General features: G+C 39.5%; 1 protein-coding gene across 1 annotated transcript in view; it reads left to right on the top strand.

Annotated features, from left to right (window-relative positions):
• The window catches only part of PKP2 (plakophilin 2), a 73615-nt gene that overhangs the window by 28810 nt on the left and 20745 nt on the right, over positions 1–24060 (top strand). The window contains exons 5-6 of the mRNA XM_036456380.2: positions 6940–7147; positions 14810–14987. Coding sequence (XP_036312273.1) covers positions 6940–7147; positions 14810–14987 — 386 coding nt within the window. The remainder of the gene's footprint in view (positions 1–6939; positions 7148–14809; positions 14988–24060) is intronic.

The following is a 24060-nucleotide window of genomic DNA, read 5'->3' as shown; positions in this document are numbered from 1 at the left end:
AGGCAGGCTGGCAGGTGAGTGGTAGGGAAACAGCAGTCCTAGATTGTGAGAGAGGGGTCCCAGATTGGAGAGGGTGCACCCCGCCCCCCACCCCATGCACAAATTTTGTGCACTGGACCTCTAGTAGGTAAATAAATTGCATTATTACAATAACCACTACAGTTGAGATAAATACATTGGGAAACAAACGTAAGTTATTCTTGTTAAACATGTAACTCAACCAGTAGAAACAGGAATGCAAAGCCCAACAAAGAGTTAACCTACCAGCTTTGATAGTACTCAGGGAATCAGTAGATTTCACAAAGGGAAAAGAAAATGTGGTTAGTCCTGCAAATCAGGTAAGTCAAGTCAGACAAAAGCACTTCTAGCTCCAGTTCATTTATGAGATTATAGTCTGGATTTGGCCTAGAGCTGCTGGTGTCTAGAGGCTTGAATGGGCTGAAGGAACTGCTTCCCAAATGGCTTCTTACATGGCCAGAAAGTTTGTGGTTGTAATTTGCAGCGGAATTGGGCTAAAAATTAGTCCTTTTATGGATAATTCAGGCAAATGGTCATAGGTCAATGCTCAGCCACTAAGCCACACCAGCCAAACTACATGTTTAAATCTTTTTTATTCATAATCTTTCAAAATGGGACATTATTATATGTACTTTTTATAATATGGAATTTCATAATATGGAATTACTTGAATTTTCTTTTGTTACCCAAGTTGGGGGGCAGGTTTCTCCTATCTCTCTTTTATTTTTATTATTTTTGATTTTTTTGATTTTTAGAGAGAGAGAAACATCTATGTGAGAGCAAGACATCTATCAGCTGCCTCCTGTACTCCACCTACCCAGGATCCAGCCTGTAACCCAGACATCTACTCTGACCGGGAATAAAATCCAGCAACCCTTTGGGGCACTGGATGACCCTCAACCAACTGAGCCACACCAGCCAGGGCGAATCTCCTATTTCTTAAATTACTAATTTGATTTTTTTTCTTAAATATAGAATAAAAGCTGTGCTTACCTTCTTAACTCTTATTCCCTGATAAGACTAGAACAAAGACTAGTTTTGAGAATAATGAAAACTATATTAAAAACTAAAAACATACGCTTTGTAGAAAATTTGAGAATGGAGGTGTTAGAACCCACAAACATTAACAAAGTCCTGCTAATATTAAGCATGATGCTATAGTTTTTAAATTTATGTATAAAAGACAATTAAGAGTTGGACAAAAAGATCATTTCAGTTTTTAATTTATATGATTAGCACTCTCAGCGTTTAACACCGTCCATCACTCTTTCCTTTTTGAAACTTTTTTTTTTTTTTTTAATCCAGAGTCTCTGGGTTCTTTTTCCATCTCTCTGGCTCCTTTAGGTTTCCTCTGTGGAAAAATTGATGCTTGACCTGACCCTTAAATATTCGTTAGATGTCTTTCTGGGGGTTTTCTTATTCAGCACCATCTTTTGACCTGCCTCATCCAGGTTAAAGGCTTCTATTACTGTGTGATCTAAATGCTGCTGGTGTGGAGCATCTCCAGCCCATCTCTCTCTCCTGGGTTCCAAACCCATGTCCATCCACTTCCTAGCCTTCCCACTAAACTCATCACCCTATCAAAAAATGAACACATGGTCTCTTGCTTTCCTTATATTATCCAAACCTCCCTCTATATTTGTTCTCCCTGCTGTGTTGAGGTGGGTCACTTGGAGGTTTGAGTATTGGTGCTTAGGAGCCATTCAGGGATGGCTTGTATCCCAGCACCCTAATTACCAGGGTGTCCTCGAGCAAGATATTTTGCCTCTCTAAGCCTCAGCTTTGCTGCCTGTAAAGTAGAAATAATAGTCCTACTGCCAAGAGTTATTGTGAGATGCAGTCAGATAACAGTGCAATGCCTGCCCAGAATAACAACTCAGATTATTTCCCTGTGAGTGAGTGGTAGTTCACCCAGGGAGTAGTACACATCACCTCTGTCACCATCGTCCCTGTTAATCCAGCTGCCTCCTAATGAATGTCCCTTCCTCCACTCTTATCCACGCCTAATCCATTCTCCTCACAGCACCCAAGAGACCTTGCAATAGCTGCCCTGCTTGCCTGTCTGCAGGATAAGAACAAATTCCTTAATTTAATCTGCAAGACCTTCTTAAATTGGCTTTATTTTATGCTTGTTTTAGATCTCATCACAGAGGCAGTGACTGCTATAACCGTTTTGTAAGATCTTATTATAAAACTAATACAAGTTCATTATAAGAAAGAAAGAAAAATACCCATGGTTCCACTAATATTATCATTTTGGTTTTGTTCACTGATTTTTTAAGGCATATGTAGGCTAAGGCAAAAGTAGTAGTCTTATAGTGTTTGCATGGAAAATAATGCAAGAATCTATTTATTAAAAAGGCTAATATGCTAAGTGTCTGACTATCTGACCAATCCGACTATGATGCACACTGACCACCATGGGATAGACACTCAGTGCAGGAGCTGCCAAGCTGCAATGACTTGGCAGTGGTGGTTCTCGAGTGATGCATCTCGAAACTAGAGAGGAGGGAGCCTGGTTCCTCTCAGGGCTGTGCGATTCCACCTTCTGCTGTTGGTTATGTTTTTGCTGGGGCACTGTTGGCCCCAAATCTGGTTTACTGCACGCTTGTTTTTTATTCCACACCCTGTACGACAGCAACTTTGCAGAGTGCCCTCTCGCACTCCAGGATCCCTTGGGGGAAGTCAGAGAGCTCGTTTCAGCCTGATCCCCATAGGCCAGCCGCGGGAGCCCACCTGCCTCCACAGAACCAGGGGAGGGACCGAGGGAGGTTGGCTCCAGGGCACGTCTGGCCCATCTCTCCCAGTCCCACCCTGCCAACCACCTTCTAATTAATTTCCCTTCAATGTGCACAACTCCGTGCACCAGGTCACTAGTTGATAAATAATAAGACAAGAATAAACTGGGTTTCGTATACCCACAACTGTATACCTACGCTTGCCCCACCCTGAATAGTTATAATCAAATTAAATATGTTACCTTGTCTGTAGGGATTGTTTTGTTTTGCTTTTTAAAAGTATGCACAAATATATGTTTGCTGTTTAAAAATATACCACGTAACAGGCCCCATTCATAATTTAAAACCCCATTATTTCTCCCAAACCCCCTCATCTCAATCCCTTCTTTATGTCTGTGTTTGTGAGTAGAAATGCAAGCATTTTATTCAGCTTTTTTTCAGTAACATTATATCATAAGCATTTTCTCATAACATTAATAGTTTGTAGGCATTTTAATGGTGGCGTATTAATAGTGATAGTAGTAGGTACCACACGTTAACTACTGCATGCCTCGCACACAGTTGCTATCTTACACAGTCCTCTTTTGATGGACGAGGGAGCTGTGTCATCGTTCTGCCTCTCCCACAGACACCTACCTCACCATGTGGATATGTGGCAATTAATCATTAACCAGTCTTCCCCCATTGCTGGACAATTGTGGTTTCTTATTTTTCACTATTATAAATAATGTAGTGACTATCATAGTGTGGTAGTCCGTGTCTGCATTTCAAATTGTTTTCTAACTAAGATTTCTGGAATAGAATCTTCTTACTTTTGGACATAAGTTGTCAGTTGCCTTCCTGAAAGGTTATAGTACCAATTTAACGGGAGTGATTAACTCTAAGGGGACAGAAAGGAGAGAACGGGAGTGACATTTCCCAGAGGAGGTGACATTTGAGCTGGCTCCTGCAGGATGAGTAGGGCTTTGCCAGAAGAGAGGCAGAGGGGACCCGAGCACCTCCAACAGGAAAGGAAGTGAAAGCAGAGGCACCGGGGCACGAGGGGAGCCCTCACCCCAAGAGAGGCGGCCTGTTCCCTTTGCGGGTTTGCCACCAGAAACCCTAGTCAGTTAATTATTTTAGAGTTGGCAGGGAAGAGAATCAGAATAGAGTCAAAAGAGAAACTTAAAATTCTAATATGCAATTTTGCCCTTGCGTCTATTTTAGAAACCATCTCCAATGAAAGCTCCTTTGAAGTCCTGAGACATTCGTGTTAGTCTGTTTCTTTTTTCCTTCCCCCAAAGGGAGAGCACATCCCCTGAGGATTTAGTATAACTGGGAAGCAGATGTAACCTCTCTGGCTCCAGCTGCTGCCCTGAACTTAAAGGAGCAGGAACAACACATGTGACATGAGACCTGATGTGTATAGGGTTCATGACCAGTGTCCTTCCAGTTCTATGCAATAAGGAGACTATCATCAGCTTCATGCATTTGATAAGATTTATATCCATTTGCTTGATGAAAGGGATAAAAGTAAGTTTTCTATTTTTAAGTGTAGGGTAGATGCCAGGCACTAGTGAGTCAAATGCTGCAGTAACGTAGAGCTGTAGTCAGGTTTCAGCATTTATCTGAGCAAGGTGTGCCTACAGGTGCTGAAAGCTGAGGGACAGAGTGGCAGGCTGAGAGAGCGGGTCAGAGAACAGGTCAGAAGGCTGTGAAACAGAAGCCTGCAGCCCGGTCAGAGGTTTCCACGGGCAACTTCTCACTCATGCTGTCCTCACGGCTGGAAATGCGGGATGGTCAGTAAGCCACCGTGGATCATATTTTGAAGGAGGCAGCTTATGAATTATAAATTGAGTAATAAAATATTTCTAAATCTGCCAAAGTACCTTCAGGACAAATAGGATTTTCTTTTGCATCTGATGTTTATGCTGCTCCTGTGAAGATTTAAAAATAGTTGGCATTTGTGGTGTTCACAGAGTGAACTGCCTCAAAACCTAACTATGAAATAGAATTTGAAGGAATTAGGGAAACGTGAGTTACAGTCTGTCTATAACTTTCTACCTTTCTGCTTTTAAGGAAATATAATAATGGGAATAGATGAAGTGATCCAGTAGATGATTAGGTTTCATTGATAGCTAGGAAATGAAATCTTTACCTTTGGCATTGTCATACACATATATGACCATGCCTCTAGACATTATCTGTCAAAATTGGTGTGGCCCATCTTCCCGCTGTCTCCTGTTCTGCAAATGTGTCCTCTGAAGGGAGCCAGTAAGTGGAAATAGGACTTTTCATTACCACCAGGGGAGCCTTAGGGACCAAAAGAGTACTTTTCTCTTAAGGTTTCAGCAAGCTATTGATTGGATAATATTTATAACACTCTTAACATTGTGCTACCACTTCCTAATGATGGAAGTGAGAGGAGGAGTTGTTATTTTTTGTTTTATTATTATCGTGGTCATTATGTAGGTTGTTTTATTATTTTTACTTCCATTCCTGCCTTTCTAGTCTTCTCCCCGATCCTCAAAAAGGAAGATATAAAGTTGGAAGATTGGATCTTAATATTTACCGGTCTGTGGAAGGCTGGATCTTAATAATATTTACCTGTTTGTGGAAGGCTGGATCTTAATATTTACCTGTCTGTGGAAGGCAGGCTGGTGTTTGATGAGACACAGGAAATATGAAAACGTGCCCTCTGGGCCAGGTATGCAACTCTCACCCAGACATGAACTGCTGTGTAATTAGGGCATCATAGGCGATGAACTTAATCTGAAAGGGAAATGCCTGCCCATTCACAATTTAGATCCTAAAACTGTCTGCATTATGATGTTGAAAATGACTGGGATCTTTATCAAAAGTTCTTCACCAACTTAAACATTTTTAAACCACATGCTAATGGAAGCCTATGGGAAAGAACAGTCTTAGTCTGCAACTTAACATTGCTCTGCAGCAATCCTGTGTCCACCTCTTGATTCCTTTAAGTAATATTTGCTGCCTAAAACACAAAATCTCCTCGCTCAGGCTGCCATTGCTTGGCTTCTTCTCAAGCAGCCATAGGTTTTGGGATCTAAATCATCTGTTTTTCTTCTTACTCCTAGCTCTGGCCCTTTTTCTAATAGACAGCATGTTCTCTCTGGTGTATTTGTAAAGAAGAAACCTTTTTTAAATAGCACATTAAAAAGTGTAAAGTTATGTTATTTACTTGAATTAAAATATTTGAATAATGTATATAAATCTTTTTAAATACTCAAAGCAATCTATATATATATACAGAACACAGGAATGACCAGTCACTATGATGTGCACTGCGGCTGGCCAACCAGCCCAAAAGGGGAGTAGCCCCTCCCTCTGGCCGACCCCAGCCAGGTTGGAGGCCCAGCTGGCTGGCCAATCTCCAGTGGACCCTCCCCTCAGCCAGCCCCTCCTCCTGACCAGCCCCACCTCTGATGTCCCGCCCACCCAATTGGGGGCAGGGCCAGCTGGCTATCCTCCCATGTCCCTTCCCCCCTGCTGGCCCAGCCCAATCAGCCCCCATTGAGGGCGACCAGCCAGATCCCACCTTTGCATGAATTCATGCACCAGCCTCTATAAAAATAGCTTACATTAAGGGTTAGTTTGCATTGCTACTATGATTGCCATGGTAAATGAATTTTTTATTGCTACCATTGATGAAGATGATTTCTGTTCAGTTTCTATTGATTATAAAGTTCTATCCTAGGGGGAAAAAACACTCATGTAATGTGTTGTTCTTCCATAAAACTTAACTTATTCCTCAAATTCCCAGTTCTCTTCATCTTTCTTATGCTCAAGGCTTTTATCACTTAATTCTTTCTATCCACTTAGCTATCAGTTATTCACCTTTTATCACTTAATATTCTCTTTTAATTTTTTCACAGGTTTTTGTGTTAACTTCTCTAATTTATTGTAAGCTCCTTGATGAGAGATGCCTGATAGCAGGATTATATTGTACACCAAGCATGTCAAACTCGTGGCCCGAAGGCCTCATGCCTCGTTTATTTGGCCGGCATTAGCCTTTGAATTTGACATGTTTGTTCACACCATGTGCCACACATAGTTGTTAATTGACACGAGTTATAATCAACTTCATCTGTTCATTCAAATTTCACTGAATATCTTTAATGCCACATCAAAATTAATGCATATGTACAGTATCTGAAATGTGCATCCATTTCTCCCCCAGGTCTATCAGCTTCAAGGCATCCCCAAGCTTCTGCACCTCCTAAAAGTTCAGAATGAAGATATTCAGAGAGCCGTGTGTGGTGCCTTGAGAAACTTGGTCTTTGAAGACAATGACAACAAGTTGGAGGTAGCTGAACTCAATGGGGTACCTCGGCTGCTGCAGGTGCTGAAGCAGACCAGAGACTTGGAGACTAAAAAACAAATAACAGGTAGTGTTTACTGAATATTAAAGTGTAGAGACAGTGCACCTCAGCCAGATGTGTTATGTCATCTCTTTTTCTTAACTTTCCTGGAACAAATGATTGACTGGCTCATTGTTATTAGACAGATGGCTTTTAAGGAACATTGTCACCTGCTGGCTAAGACCCCAGGTCCAAGTCAAGTTTGAATTCCTGTTCTTCTAAAGAAGAAATTACAGTGAACTTTGTAGCGGGGTTTCAATATTGTAAAAAACATTCTGAAGAAACCCAACAAGAACCACACTCAATTTATTTTATTATTTACTCAATACTGTATTTGCTAAATCTATACAAAGAAAGTAAATTAGTCAAATAGTGTCCTAACATAGAGGGTCAGTTTAATCAAATTAACCAAAATATAGTAACTGTATTTCCCAATCCTTCTATCACCTGAGCCCCTCAAAATACCAGCTTCCCAGCCCACCTAGCCCTCCGCCCCAAAAAGAGAAAAAGAACAGAGTGGCTGGATATGTATGTGTTCCAATTCTGGACAAAAGAGTATCTCCTTTCTACCTGATGTGTTTTACACAAGGAAACTAAAACCCAAAGAAGTTAACCCTTTTAATATATAAATGTTTTTTCAATAGTAATAGTTGGCTGTTTTTACTTTAAAATGAGGTACTTCATAAATGTGGTTTTAAGTTGAATATATTGTGCTTATGCCATCCATACTTTATTATACAACAACTTTCTTTTTTCTATAAAACTATTATATCCTCTCTACTTATTTATATCTTAAAATATCATTTTTTTTCTATCTTGATGTATTTAAATTTTATAAAACTATATGAAGGTTTGTACCATGTTACTCTTCTGCCTGCTTGCTATCATGCCCTATGGCATAGTTCCTTTTATATTTATAAATCATATTAAAATACCTACAGAAATTGAGTGATCTAGATACCCATTCATTTATTCAGCCAACATATACAGGGCAGCCTGCCAGGGCTAGGCAGTGAAAATCACAATCCAGATAGGTGTTGTGGCTTTTATTTTCCAGCCATTAACACATGAACAATATGTAATGGTTGGCATTAAAAAAAAAAAAAAAAAAAAAAAAAAAAAAAAAGCCTCACAGTTAGAACCTAACATTTTCTTCATTAAAATATAGTAATGAACCACAAGAGAGAATCAGATTATATTGTTTTACAATTTAAAAAAATAAAAGATTTCATGAAGGAGGTATATTTCAATGTAGACCTAAAAAGGGGGTAGCCTTTGGGCTGATGTTTTGAAGGAGAATGAAAGTTATTCCCAGCAAAGAGGACATCCCTACTAGCAAAGCAAAGACACAGAAAGAAGCTGCTGGTCATGAAGAGGAAGCTTGGATGAGAGTGATTGAGGTTAGGGCACTGTGGTTGCTAGAAAGCTTGGGAGGGTGTGTGGGTGTGTATCAAGGAAGTAATTCATTGAATCAGACTTCCTCTTCTTTTGTATAAGAAAATAGGAAACTGAGGTCAGAGAACATGGTGTGGTATTGCTGCCATGGGAATCATTCAGTCATCTTTAGATCAACTACAGAGCTGGTCCATGGAGTTTGCTTGTGCTAGCCCCAGGACTTCTCATACAAGCCAAGCATTCCTGCCAGAGGGTGTTCGTTATATGTTCATTGAATTGAGCCAATACTTGAATGTTTGATACAAATCCTTCTAAAAAACTTCCTTTAGTTCTATTAGTAGAAAAGTTAAATAAGTGATTTCCTGGCCTCAGAAATAAGTTGTTGACTTAAATAGGCATGTTTATATCTTTTGTTGGAAACACAAAGTGAGTAGCCATATATGTGAATCTCTTCTTGTCTATTTCATAAACATTCTTTTATTGAGTCCCTATTATGTGCTAGTCACTAAGCTTGGGCTTTTCCTTTTTCATGTCTGTTCCTCCTGACAGCTCCAAAAGGTATTATTGACGATTTATATGTGATCAATGTGAGGTTTAGGGGGGTTAAGTAAATGCCCCAAGGTTACACAGTTAGTAAAGAACAAGTGTTTTGCTCTATCAAAGTGTCTTCCACTGACAGTGTGGAGGTACGGGGTGACTAATCTTGACTCATCTTTGGAAAGGGGCTTATCTTTGGGAATCTCGGAGGAGAGAGCTCTCCCTCACTTCTCTTTGGCTCCCTCTCTCCTCTTGTCACTGCCTGGGTGCAAGACAACAGTGGCAAGATATCGAGACAGAAGGGAAACATGAAACATTTCCCACTCTCTGTTCGTTCTGCTCTTGTGTAACCTCGGATCCGGCCTCTGTGACTTGGTATCGCACAATACCTGTCTGCCCACCACTCTGCTAGTGATTTCTTTCTAAAATGAAAATATTGTCTCATTACACCCCCCCTCCCCCCCCCCCCCCCCCCGTTGCCTATGAGGTAAACTCTGTCCTCTGTACATGCCACACACAGACTTTATTATCTGAGCCTGAGGACCTTGGCAGCAGTGTCTCCTCTCGTACTCCTCCAGCCCGAGTTCTGCAATTGCTCAAGGACCCGCCCGTGTTTCATGTTTCTCTTCTGTCTCCACATCTTGCCACTGTTGCCTTGGTCTGGCATCCTGTTCTTCACCTAGAACCTTTGATAGCTGTCTGAAGCATCACTTCTCTGAAGTATTTTCAAAAGCCATCCCTCTTTTTATTATACTTTCTTCCCCTCCCTCTGGGTTTTGAAGGAAGGGGCTTCTCTGATCTACCTTTGCATCCTTTAATGTTAGGTTGCCACTCACTTCCTGTCTGTCTGTTTATTGCCATAACACTGTGGTGCTCGTGTAAGATTCTCCAACTGTCTGACCAAATACTTTACAAAACCAGACTTGTGGCCTGGAAAGATTTGGATTATACATAAATAAGAGAAACAGGTGTGTTTGCAGACAAGACCTTGAGTTTTCTAACCAAGTTGTTAATAGAACTGTCAATTTATATGTTCTCTCTCTCTCTCTCTCTATCAGAGCTTTGTTCCCTATAGAGAATGTCAACTCACTGAACTTTCTGGCATTTTCTGTGCCTCGGAGGGAAGCTCTTCCTTCTTCCAATGAAAAGACTTCAGGATCATAGATCTCTCCCCCTCTGAGAAAGTTTCCCCTTCCTTACCAGGGAATGTGGCAGTGTACTTTGATTGAAATGAGAACAGTACATACTAGTCTCAGAGATTCATTTTCAAGGTCACTGAGGAATGAGCATTGGCTGTGGTGTGTAGGGCTCTGCCTTGGATTAAAACAGACAGGTAATAAGATTTAGGGGGTCCTACTTTTGCATACGACAAGGAAGAGTCAGGGGAAGACTATCAATGAAACTTGTTGAGATTTTATTTTAACCTCTATATTTTATAGAAGTACTTTTTTGGATTGCTGTATTTTCATAAGATATCAAAACCATTTTTTCTATAAAATATTCATTGTGCACCTTCTTTAAATAATCGTATATTATTTTTTCTGCGTTTGTGATGTGCAACAAGATACCTTGGGTTTGCTTTTAACTTGGAATAAATGGCCTTTGAGGTAATGTAATATCCCAGGTAAAATTTATAAAATTTGGGTGAAAGGAAGGGTATGTCCTTACAAAGGAGATTGTTTAAAAAAAAAAAAAAATCCTCATGCTCTGTGATTACTTTGAAAAACAAAGTTAAGACTGGTGTCACCAGAATTTAAGCATTTAAAACTTGGCTTGAAGATTGTGAATATGTAGGTTAAGACACATAATTTTTTTGTTGCGATGCAGAAATCTTTTCAAATCCCTAACATTAATAGTTTAAAAGTCTGAAATTTATGTAGACTAATATTTTACATAACTGTATCCATTTGTTCTAATATCTCTGAAATATGAAGACTTTTATATTGTAAAGCTCAAACTTAACATATGTACTTCCATTTTAGAGAAGTGTATATTTACTTAAAATCATATTAAAGTCTGGAAATCTTATATCACAAAAAAAAAAAAAAAAAACAAAGTTAAGGTTTGGCTCAGTGAATAGAGTGTTGGCCTATGGACTGAAGGGTCCCAAGTTCAATTCCAGTCTAGGGCACCTGGGTTGCAGGCTTGATCCCAGCCCTGGTCAAGGCACATGAAGTAGGCAACCAATCGATGTATCACTCTCTGATCGATGTTTCTCTCTGTCACTTCCTCTCCCTTCCACTCTCTCTAAAAACAATGGGAAAATATTCTTAAGTGAGGATTAATAAAAAAAAATAATAAAATAAAATAAACCCTAAAACCTCCAGTTTTTTTCCTACTCCCGCTCCCCTTCTGCACTAAAGAGAAGAATTCATTTAATCATAAAATTTGCACATTGTGCTACCTCATTGTCATGCAGACTTAGTGAAATAACTATACTTCCAGTCCAGTGAAATAACTATACTTCCAGTTATATCTGTAAGATATTAAAATATAGGTTATATCTGTAAGATCCCTTTACAGATCAATAGTTAGCTATGTTTTGCAAATATCACAGTTGACAATAAATTTTTAGATAATGCAGTTACCATTATTGCTAGCTATTCAAAGTGTATCTCTTATTAGAATCTAGTTCCCTTTCTTTTTTGCTAGAATGAGAGCTTAGTGATAGAAGCAATAGACCAGCTACAACAAAGAACTATAATAATAGAAATTTAGGCACTATGAATAAATTACCCAGAAGTTCAAGGTGAGACAAATGAAAACCTAAACTCTAAACATTATGTCAGGGAGTCTAGAATCAGATCATTGAAAGGGACATCTATTCAGGGTCATCTAGTCCACTAGTTTCCCAATACCAGAAATGGGAATCGTCTTGAAAATATGAGTTCCTGGAATTCATCCTGAGATTCTGGCTCAGTCAGTTTGGGGTGTAGCCCAGGAATATGTGGTTCTGATTTGCCGCTGGGCTCATTTGGGAACTGCTAGTTGAGTCTAAAACACAGGTTTCAGAATAAAGCCCTCTCGTCAATATTTTGGTAAAAGATGAGCTCATTTTTATCAGCTCCGATGATAGAGCTGGATCTTACAAGCAGATCTTTCTGTTTTCTTCAGAGCTCTCTTAGAAGTTTATGCTTTTAGTGAGCCAAAAATCTCCTTCCCAAAATGTCTGCTCATTGGTTCTGGTTTCACCTGCTATGATCACATAAAATGACTTTTCGCTGTTGAATTTGCATTTCTTCAGTTACTAGAGAACATGCATTCCTATGTATATTAGACTCTAATATCTGTTAACTTTAGGTTAATTTTTCTATTAGGTATTGGATTTTTAAAATTTATAAGAACTATGTATATTAAGAATATTAACTCTTTGTTTCATACGGTCGTCATACATGTTTTCTCAGTTTATAATTGATCATTTGTTGGTTTTGTGTGTATATGTGTGAGGGTGTGTTATAAGTGTGTATAATCTTGCATCTCTGTTGAGCATTTAAGCTCTTTCCTAGCTTCCTGCCTTACAGAAATTTGGCAGGCATGACATTTCTGTATAATACCCTACATTAAAAATTCAAAAATTATGTGTACTGAAACACCTCAAACCATAGAAATAGCATAGAAATAATAATTGCATGTCAAGCTGTAAAGGATATTGAAAGAAAATTCCACTCCCTTTGTTCAAATTAATCTTCCCTGGGTTTTATTGTAGGTGTACTTTTCCTTTGCGTGCCCTGTGTGGTCCTTAATAAAAAGGAAAGTATTATGCTTCACACTTTTAAGCCTCTAGCAGGAAGAAACTCTTTTTTTTTAATTGGGATGATATTGATTAATAAAATTAAGTAGGTTTCAGTGAACAATTCTACAGTATATCATCTGTATATTGTCTTGTGTGTTCACCACTGCAAGTCAAGTCTCCTTCCGTCATCACAAGCAGAGACTCTTAACTTGTTTGCTTATCTAGAACAGGAAGCTTTTTTCCCTTTTCTCTTTTTAACTTTCTCTGGTATCTTAGTAACCAGAACTCTACCTCAGACCTGCCTTTAATTGTTTTCAACCACCTCGAGTTTTATTCTGTCTCTCGCCCTTCCAGGGCCTCTTAAGGTGAAATGGGAGGAATGAAGTCATTGTGTTGCAAAACCTGTGGCAGAGGGACACTGAGGATGACTAACTCCAATGCTAGTTGTATCAGGAAGAGACCTCTTCATTAGCCAGAATTCTAGTCCTTACAAGACTTAGACCCAGTGTCGCTGTATCTAATGGAAACTAAGTGTAGGTTGCAGTGGAAATCTGGTTATTGTTTTAGAAATTAGTCACTTGTACACAGCCAAAGTAAATTGTTTAAACACAGAAGACTGCACTAAGCCTAGCGTGTTCTAATTGATGAGCCAACTACAAGTGTGGTTGAATAATTACCAAGCTTGAATTGCACAGACTTATTTCAGTCCTTAATGTTAGAGGAGATGATATCACCACATAATACAGTCAAGACTGCCATCTTTGATTTTTTTCTTTTTCTTTTCATAAGTAGACTGTCTTGTATTCCTATGCTTCCTCTTCCCTTTCATTCAGACAAAGCAGTACCTTTAACCCAGACTGGACAGTGGGAGAGTGAATGGGCAAGAAAATGAAGATCCCTTCTCTTCCTGCTCCCCCATCCCTCCCTTCCTGAATGCTAGTGAGTTAAAGAAGTTTACTGAGGGTATGAAAGATGGCCAGGCAACTTTATACCTTCTGAGAGTCACTGGAATAGCGAGCAATAGGTATATAGTCCTTTCACTGAATCAGAGGTATTTGAGCAAAAAATTTATAAGAAAAAAAAATCCTAAATGTATATACCATATTGTATTCTTTCTCACTACCCAGCTTGACTGTCTCACAAATGCCTGGAAAGTATAGTATCTTATTATCTTAATTTTTGCTGAGTTGGCTAATATGGCCTTTCTCTCTTTAATAGGGTTGTGGTATGGGATGAGGAGAGTTCAGAAGGAAAAGGAAAATTAAATGAGCAACTATGGTACCCATCTTAGAGCAATTCTCAGGACATACAAGTTGGCAGATAGATAAAATACTCTTGTCTCTCCTTCGTTGCCAAACTATAAATATAAGAAATAGGTAAGGTAACCAGCATAAATTCCAGGAGGACATAAACTCTATCACTGGGTCAGAGTCAATAAGTAGTAATTGGCAGTGTTGACCAGCCTACTGTTGACAGGCATAAGCGTAGTTGGAGGCTTTCCTCAGACCCTTCCTGTGAGTATTGGGAGGGAAATGTGAGGTGGAAGTTGCATGTCATGAGGAGCAGAAGGTACAGTGGCATATGCTCTCCATGCATCTAAGGGAGAAAAATAGGACCCTTTGAAAACGTTGAAGTCAGTTATAATAGGGTCATTGCAAATCTCTCTCTTGGTAGCTCAGAATTTATTATTTCAGTGAACTCAGCTTATGGTAAGAGCTTAAGAGAAGTGGCAATAAATATTTAAGGATTTCATTCACATTCCTGATGAATTTAAATTTGCGTAGTTTTATATTATATGCTCTCTTCCCCTCCCCCTTCTCTATCTATCTATTTTTCAATTGTTCTCATGAATCAGCTTCCATTGCCATCTAATTACCTCTAAATAAGTTGTTTCAATTGGAAAAGGGGCTGTCTCCTTAGCCCCACCCTTTTTGTTTATAACTAGTCGTAGCCCTAGAAGTGATGGCCCTAACTGATCTTTTCAGCAGTTCTTCTGACCCAATCCTGCACTGTTTTGATTCTAGGTTTGCTGTGGAATTTGTCCTCTAGTGACAAACTCAAGAATCTCATGATAACGGAAGCCTTGGTGATCCTGACTGAGAATATCATCATCCCCTTTTCGGGGTGGCCAGAAGGAGACTACCCCAAAGCAAATGGTTTGCTCGATTTTGATATATTCTACAATGTCACAGGATGCCTAAGGTAATGCCACTCTGCAATCCCTCTCTACGCTTCTCCCGCACCCTCTCCCCATACACACACACACTTTTCTCGATGTACCTCAAATACCATATTCATGTCTGCCTAAAACTCTACCCTATGACTGGTAAGGGGAAGCTGTGAGACTATAGATTATTCTAACTACTAGAACCACTGTATAGAGACAATGAGAAAGGTTCAAATATCAGTAGAGTATTGTTTCCTAACATTCGATTTCAGAAGCTATCCACATTAGCTCATAAGAGAGCGGACGTTATTCTCATAGAGAACCCAGGTGTCTGATCTGAACACTTAGAGGTCCATGCAGACTGGCCTTTATCTTTTTTTTTTTTTTAAATAAATCTTTATTGTTCAGATTATTACAAATGTGATCCTCTTCCCCCCCTAAATTGCTCCCCTTCACCAGGTTCCCACCCCACCCTCTGTCCTTTCCCCATCCCCCATTGTCCTCATCCATAGGTGCACAGTTTTTGTTCAGTCTCTTCCCGCACCCCCACTCCCCTTTTCCCTGAGAATCGTCAGTCCACTCCCCTTCCATACCTCTGATTCTATTATATTCACCAGTTAATATTGTTCATCAGATTTTTAAATTCCCTTGGTTTTTAGATTCACTTGTTGATAGCTACGTATTTGTTGATCATAATTTTTATCTTTATCTTCTTCCTCTTCCTAAATAACCTCCTTCAGCAATTCATATAATTCTGGTTTGGTGGTGATGAACTCTTTTAGCTTTTTTTTATTTGTGAAGCTCTTTATCTGTCCTTTGATTCTAAGTGATAGCTTTGCTGGGTAGATTATTTTTGGCTGTAGGTTCTTGTTATTCATCACCTTGAATATTTCTTGCCATTCCCGTCTGGCCTGCATGGTTTCTGTTGAGAAATCAGCTGACAATCTTATGGGTGCTCCTTTATAGGTCACTACCTGCTTTTCTCTTGCTGCTTTTAATATTCTCTCTTTGTCTTTTGCTCTTGGAATTTTAATTATGATATGTCTTGGTGTGATCCTCCTTGGATTCCTTTTGTTTGGGGTTCTGCGGGCTTCCTGGACTTGTAAGTCTATTTCTTTCCCCAGGTGGGGGAAGTTTTCTGTCACTATTTCTTCTAGTACTCTTTCGGTATCTTGCTCTCTCTCTTCTGGAATCCCCATAATTCTGATGTTGGTTCGCTTGAAATTGTCCCAGAGGTTTCTTACACTATCTTCAACTTTCTGGATTCTCTTATCTTCTCCCTTCTGCAGAGGAATGTCCTCTGGCTCTTTGTGTTCTAAATCTTTGTCTTGATTCTTGCGATCTTCCAGTCTGTTTTTAGGACTTTGTATAATATTTTTTATTTCAGACAATGTTTTCTTCATTTCTTGTTGATCCCTTATTATTTCTAGTTGTTCCCTTTTCATATCCTCATAGGTCTCATTTATTTTATCGGCCTTTTTTAGGATATTGTTGAATAACCTTATAACTGTAGTTTTGAACTCAATGTCCAATCTTTTCTTTTCCTCCATCTCCTTCCTTTGTGTCCTTCTTCTTGTCTGCATTTTAGTTGTTTCCCTGATTTGATGGAATAGCTTTGTGTGCTATGTGTTCTGGTAGAGTCCAGTAGCACAGCCTTCCCAGTTACCTGCAGTGGACAGTCTTGGTGTAGCCCTTTGTGGGCTGTGTGTGCAGTCTTGTTGTTAAGCCTTGCTTATTGTTGGTATCACTGGGAAGTGTTGATCTCCAAGCCAATTGGCTGTGAGGATCAGCAGTGTCTCAGCTAGGAGGGTTTCCGTACTCTGCTTGAATAGGGCGGGGTCTCGGGGTGGCGCAGACAATCTTTGGTTCCCTGTCAGTCTCGCCTTAGAAAAGTCCTTCACAGTTCCTGAGGTTCAGCGTGCCTTCTCTCTCCTTCCCAGATGGCAGAGCCTCCTCTCAGTCAGCCGTCTGGCGCTTCAGGGCAATGCCTCCCCTGTTTTTCAGTTCTAAATTCAAATTTGTTGTGGTAGGCTGCATTCGGGTGTCTACCCTATGCCGCCATCTTCAGACGGGCCTTTCTTGTCTCACAGGTTTTAAAGCAGTTTTCATGCTATTTGTAATTCACAAAAATCTGCTCTTATGACATGGCTGAGACATAATTTTGAACCTGGTGTTCTATTATTTTTATTTTTTATTGAGGTATAGTTGACCTACATTATATTATTTTCAGATATATAACATAATGATTTGTTGTTATATGTATTATTTTCAGGTATATAACATAATGATTTGTTATTATATGTATAATAAGTCCAGTTAGCATCCATCATCATATATAGTTGCAGAATAGAAGCACATGCAAGAGGAAGAAAAATGCTAGTCTTAACTTCTCTAGATTCATGCATATCAAGCTTTCTCATATTTGAAAATATTCAAATATGTTCAAGGATTAAAAGAAATCAGATGGAGGATGTAAAAAATATTAGGCAGCCCCAAAGAAGTCAAGATGTATTCTGCCTTTCAATCTTTTTGTTACAGAGTTCATTTTGTTGTAGTTTTTAGGGAATCTGGGTGTTAACTGAGGGAATTTATTATTATGGTAAGGTGTTCCTCTTACCTCCACAGTTAGTGATGCATATCAGATACTACTTTTGTATAATACAGTATGTTAGCTTCTGATAGTTTTACAAAGAAAAATTAGAAAGTCCTTCAGGAGCTTTTAATCTAGCAGGGGATTCTGATAAGCAAACGGTGTAGAACGCTGCCACGGTGAAATGTGTTAGAGCAGTGGTTCTCTAGTGGGGCCCCAGAGCAGTAGCATCTGGAACTTGGAATTCTTGGAATCAGACGCTCTCAGGGTGGGGCCCAGCAATCCACTTTTAGTAGGCCCTCCAGGTGCTTCTGGTGCACTGCGGTGTCTGTCGCCAGAGGTCCAGGTACAGTGCTGCAGGAATGCAGAACAAAGGGCCATACATGCCAGCTGAGTGAGATCAGAACGACACTAAAGAAGAGACAGAGGCGCCAGGTGAGCTGGGCCTTGGTGGACTATTTCAGTAGTCAGAAGTTCTCTAAGGACAAATTCTTGAACAGTATAAGAGATCTTAAATGGTCTCACTTGAATCCATATCCTATATACAGTACACTGGTACCGCTTTTTAAATGCATTTTTGAGCCTTTAAAACTTTTTGATCCATTTTAAAACATTTTGCATTTTCAGATTTCTCTGTAGCTCCCTTTGCCTTATCATGTGCAGCTGAGTTCTTAATGTGGCAATTGTGTCTGTCAGGATTTTTTTCTTTTTTCTATTAAAAATGACAGGTGACAAGTTGGGATTCCTGGGCTCAGGTGGCTGAATGTTGACAGTCACTACAGAATTGAAGGAATTACACCATGAACCATGGCCTCAAGGACTGGGATAGACATTCAGCATACCTGGGACTCACCTTTGTTTTAAAATTTTCATCTGGTTCCTCTCCTTTTGCATGTTGGGCTCGTTCTTGACAAATGCAGACAAGCAAACACATTTTAAAAATCTTTAATCCCTAACACTTAGCAAAGTTTCTGGCATATAGTAAGCAAATGTAAAGTATATGAATGAAAAGAATAAATGAATGAGTACGTGAAGATACATGGTGAATTAGGTGAATAATCAAATCTGTCAAGAATGTCAAATTTTGTTGTTGTTGTTGTTGTTGATCCTTACCCAAGGAGATTTTTTTCATTGATTTTTAGAGAGAGTGGAAGTGTTGGAGGAGGCGCGGGAAGGGGGGTGGTTGGGAAAGACATTGATGTGAGAGAGACGCATTGATTAAATGCTTCTTGTATGCACCCTGACCAGAGCCCAAGGGTCGAACCTGCAATCCAGGTACATGCACTTGGAATTGAACCTGAGACTCTCTGGTCCGCAGGCTGGTGCTCGAACCACTGAGCCAAACCAGCCAGGACAAAAGTACCAAATTTGTGATGGAAAGTAATCAAACAGAAGTTGGAAACATAGGCTAAGGCTTGACTCTGGAGGCCCTGAAGGCCAAGTTAAGGAGTTCAGTATGGCCATAGCAGGTTTGGCTCAGTAGATAGAGCATTAGCCTGCATACTGAAGATCCCAGGTTTAATTCCGGTCAAGGGCACATGTCCAGGTTGTGGCCTTGATTCCCAGTAGGGGGTATATGCAAGAGACAGCCGATCAACGTTTCTCTCTCATCATTGATGTTTCTCTCTCTCTTACTCTCTTCCCCTCCTTCCTTTCCTCCCTCCTTAACTCACTCCCTCCTTCCCTTCCTCTCTGAAATCAATAAAAATATATTAATAATTTTAAAAAAGTAGTTCAGTATCTTCTGTAAGCAATATTATCTAGTGTAGGGAGGATGGGAATATGACAAATTCTAGGTAAAGAAGAATAATTTTATCAACAGGAAAGATATATTGAGATTGTAAAAATCTAAAGAGAAATATGTTGCTTAAAAATATCTTCGTGTCATCCCAATAAATTCAAGAAAAAAGAAAAAAGTATCTTCTTATGGTCTTTCCTGTGATTGAGGAATTAAATGCCTATGTGGTTTGGGAAGACATAATAGCTGAATATACTCCCATTACATAGTCAATCCAAACTACTGACTTGAACTTTTTTTAAAGGAAAATATTAAAAAAATAAAATCTGGGACATTCAGCACCATAGCATATACATACTAAAATATATGTTCTTATTTCCTCTGTATATCTACTTTATTATAATAATGGCTAATATTTATTGATTATGTTCTAGAAATTATTCTAAATGCTTTATGAGGATTTTCTCAGTTTATCCTCACAGCAGTCCTTGTAAAGCAGGCGTCTTCAAACTACGGCCCGTGGGCCACATGCGGCCCGCAGAGGAGTCTGATCTGGCCCGCCAGGTTTTTTGGGCAGTGAGCGCAGCCGAGGTGTTACAGTAGGAATTAGTAGTTCATATAGTCCGGCCCTCCAGCTCTCTGAGGGACCGTGATCTGGCCCCCACTTTAAAAAGTTTGAGGACGCCTGTTGTAAAGTATATTTTCCCCATTTTATAGATGAGGAAACGGGCTCATAGAGATTGAGTGATTTTCCCATCATCATACAAGCTAGTAAGAGACAAAGCTGAAATTTAATACAGGAAGCATGTCTCCAAAGCCAAAGCTCTTAATTAGTATATAGGATACATTAATGTTAGTCACATGTCTACAGACTGTGCTGATGTGGATAAAACCTCTTCCTTTACAGTCTGGCAACCTCACAAGGTCAGGTAGGCCAATTACAGACATGTTCATATCTCATTATGAACATTGTACGTGCATTTTAGAAATTCTATGCCAGTGGACCTATGCACTGCATTTCCTATAAAGAAAAGCTACAAAGGATGAAGCATATGAGAATAGAGGTTGTCAGAATGCATGTAAAAGCCACCAGAAGATAGGAATCAGAATGTAATCAAATACTCTCAGTTTCTGACAATAAGAGATGTCTGCTGAGTTGTTTATTTATGACCCCAGCTTACTCTAAAAAGATTTTGAGACAGGTGCTGTATGGTTTTAAGAAGAGTGAATTTTACCTGCATAAAAAGGTCATAAATATTAGCAGATATCTTAATTGCTACAAGTTCACTCAAGTATCCTCTCCCCCAGTGGATATAGAGCCAACAAATGAATTAGCAACTTGCGTAGTATTTCTGGCATTGTGGTTGCCTTAGGTTATGTCATTAAATTATTTCAATCTACTCTGGAGAAAAACTTCTGCATACTTCAGTTCCCCTGGTCTGTATACAGCAGTGGTGCAGAGTGAATCTCCCCTGTAGTTAAAACGTTTGCTTTGTTGGTGAACTTGAGGCAACGACTCTGGTTCTGCCCACCTTGGAGCTGCTACGGTGAAATTGTGTTCACATAGGAGAACATGCACAGTTTATCCTTTCAAAAAGACTAACAGTCAGATATACCATCTTTGTCAAGTATCAAATTACTTATTTATAGGATTAGCATCTGCCCACAGCAGCATGTACCATGGGCCATGGTGCTTTCTTTAGGTCCTTTTGGAATTAGGTTCTTTTCATGGCTGAACTTACTCACCAAAAAGGAATACAGATTTTGGAATAGGGAAACAATGTGTTCATGCAAATGTAAACTTTTTTCTTAAATATTATAGTAGCATAATACGTAGTAAAATCCAAGTTAGTAGAGGAGAAACAAGTTGGTACACTCCAATTTGTGCTACAGCCAGCAAGAGCAATTGTCAGCATCTTCATATTAATAGCTCCACATATGTGGCCTCATGTTTATAAGTTGAAATCAGCCATGGTGGAGTATTTACACCACAGAAATTGCCAAATGCTACAAATCAGAGCTCTCCCTGCTCCGCTGCCTCCAGAAACCTAGTGGTTAGACATCTACCACAAACTACAAGTGCTGAGTTTCCATTAGTTGATTGCTTTAACAACAAAATGTGGATAATTAGAGTATAGACCATTAAGTTCCAGTGGCTTCTGGGCATGTTTTAGAAATTCATTTGCTGTTTATAATTGATTTTAAGTGGAACTTGGCACTCTGTCTTGAACAGCCTGCTACATCAAGAGGAAATGGCTGTTGCCTACCAACCAGATGATTACTGGGTGTGTCGGCTATTCAGAATTCTTTTGGGAGACCCAAAAATGCAGGAAAGCAGAGCTAAAGGATTTCAAGGATAGATTTTCTCCTCCGCATTCTGGTTTCTTGATGTGTAATAGATGCTGCCATATCCTCGTTCAGTTAATGCTCCTTGTCCTGGAAGGAACAAAACATGTAGGTTGAAGAGCTTTGTTCTACCTCCCAGTGTTGCTTCTGTTTGCAGATATAACAGTTGACTTTGGCTGATGTTGCGGATATGTCAGGATCTGATGTTGACTTCAGAATAACAGGCAGGCCCTTCTTTGGGCGGAGACTTCTACTGCTCTGCCAGTTCAACTGAGGCTCCCCTTTTGTTCTGTGCCACCACAGGCTGCCTCTGCGGCTTTCTCTGGGTTAATCACAGACAAGGCCCAACTGTTTGATATGTATCAGCTGAGAGTTCCACAAAAGCCCAGACCCAAATCTCAAATAACAAGAGGAAGAAGGATGCCTCCTTATCAACCAGTGTCTTATCAAGTGCCTATTGGGTCTTAGAATGGACTCTGAGGAAGTACTTAATTGACTGGTACTACTGGGGGCCCTAACCGCACAATTTACAACGCATGGTGTTAGGACGCCTATAATTGTTGGTGAACAGGAAGATGCACCCACAGGTTTTTTTTAAACCGTTGAGGAGAGCACTGTTTCAGTGTGCTGGTTAAGACCTTCACACTGGTCCCATAGGAAGCAGGTCTTGCATACAAGGTGCATGTAAATTGTGCATGAATATGAAACTGCACCTATTATCAGTAGAAATGACCCATTAAAAAGATATACTACCTGCCTCTTAGAATTACTTATTTTGTTGGCCAAGTGTCTTGAAAAGATTTACTCCAACACTAATATTGTCTGCCATTTTCATGTCATGGAAATAATTACACCCTTTTACTTCAAAACATTTCATATCAGCACATTGTCTGCCCAGGCCAGTTGACCATTCCCTGAGCTTGAACTTTCAGTGCTGGCAAACTGACAACACACCTGTCGGTAGCCACGCACACACACAGCCAATCCTGTTACTGGAATTAAGAGGAAAAATCCAATTCTTCCTCTTAATTCCGTTCCTCTTAATTCCAGTAAGATGCAGAGTGTTTGATTTCTTTCTTTCTCTCTCTCTCTCTCTCTCTCTCTCTCTCTCTCTCTCTCTCTCTCTCTCTCTCTCTCTCTCTCTCTCTCTCTCTCTCTCTCTCTTTCATTGTGACACTCAGGAACATGTGAGGTAAGTGCTCCAGGGATGAGTCATCAGTGGATTTGCTTTCAGATGAAACACCTGAATCCTAAATATGTGAAGTTTTATTCAGAGACCTACAGAGTTCAGATTCTATTCTTCTCACCCTTACAAGTCATATTACCAGGAAAAATTCTTAATTTAAAACACAAATTACAGTTCCAGCTGCATCCTCTCATTCAGACTCAGTAATCCTGCCTTTATGTGAAGAGTTATTTTATCTTCTTCTCCACTTCCCCTTCTCAGGGGGTGGGCAGCCTCTTACCCCAAGTCTAAGGAACAGTTTTTAAATTTAAACTTCAGTATACAATAGTATACAGTTTTAGTTTCTTACAAGATACTCATATACTAGTATTTACCCAGACTTCTGTTGGGTTATACCTGGCGAAAATAAACTCATTATTTAAGCAAATTCAAGCAATAGTCACTTAATTAAACATCTCCAGTATATTCATTGGTAAATCTAATAATCCATTTTTAGTGAGTAACTTCTCTGTATGCTCATTCTCTTTTACATTTCAAGAAGATGATTGTTTTTGATATATTTTTTTATAGTTCTGAGATATTTTTCCATATTAAACCTCTATTGGGCTACACATAGGAAACAGTTATAGGTAAATATTTCTCAGGATTCAGGAAGTACATTGTAAAAAGGATCAATTCTTTCTAAGATTAGCCATATTAATTCTCTGATTCCCACAAACTGAAATATTAGCTATTGAGAATAACACTTTATGATGGATATTTTAATTTCTAATAATTATTGGATGGTACAATAACAAATTCCTTTCTAACTAGTGACTTCTATTCATGGATGTAGTGCTATAAAGTAATACACCTTTGTCATTCATATTTCTGGGTGGTTGAGTAAGGTGGGAACTATTTTTGATATGCAGGACCAAATACTGAAGCCGTGGGGTTCCATGTGCTTTCCTGTCAGCAAAAGTATCAGCTAACTGCCAGGAATCCCTGATAAGTCCTGTTTCAAGCAAGGAGAGTCTGGATAATACCAAACTACAAGACAACAGTTAGTGCGTGTGAACTGTCAGTGCTGCCAAACTGAATTACCATTCCCACCCAAAATAAACACCCTGAAGTTGAACAAAGCTAAGCCATCCTTCTGTAAGGTATGTAGTGGATTTAGCGAGTGAGAAAGACAGATCTTTGATTTGTCAAAGCAGTCTTAAAATACTACCATTTTTCCAAGCCAGAAGTTGAAAAGGTCAAGGGGGA

The sequence above is a fragment of the Pipistrellus kuhlii genome, unplaced genomic scaffold, assembly GCF_014108245.1.
Source record: "Pipistrellus kuhlii isolate mPipKuh1 unplaced genomic scaffold, mPipKuh1.p scaffold_m20_p_3, whole genome shotgun sequence".
Taxonomy (NCBI): Eukaryota; Metazoa; Chordata; class Mammalia; order Chiroptera; family Vespertilionidae; genus Pipistrellus; species Pipistrellus kuhlii.
This window is presented reverse-complemented; position numbering and strand designations above follow the sequence as displayed.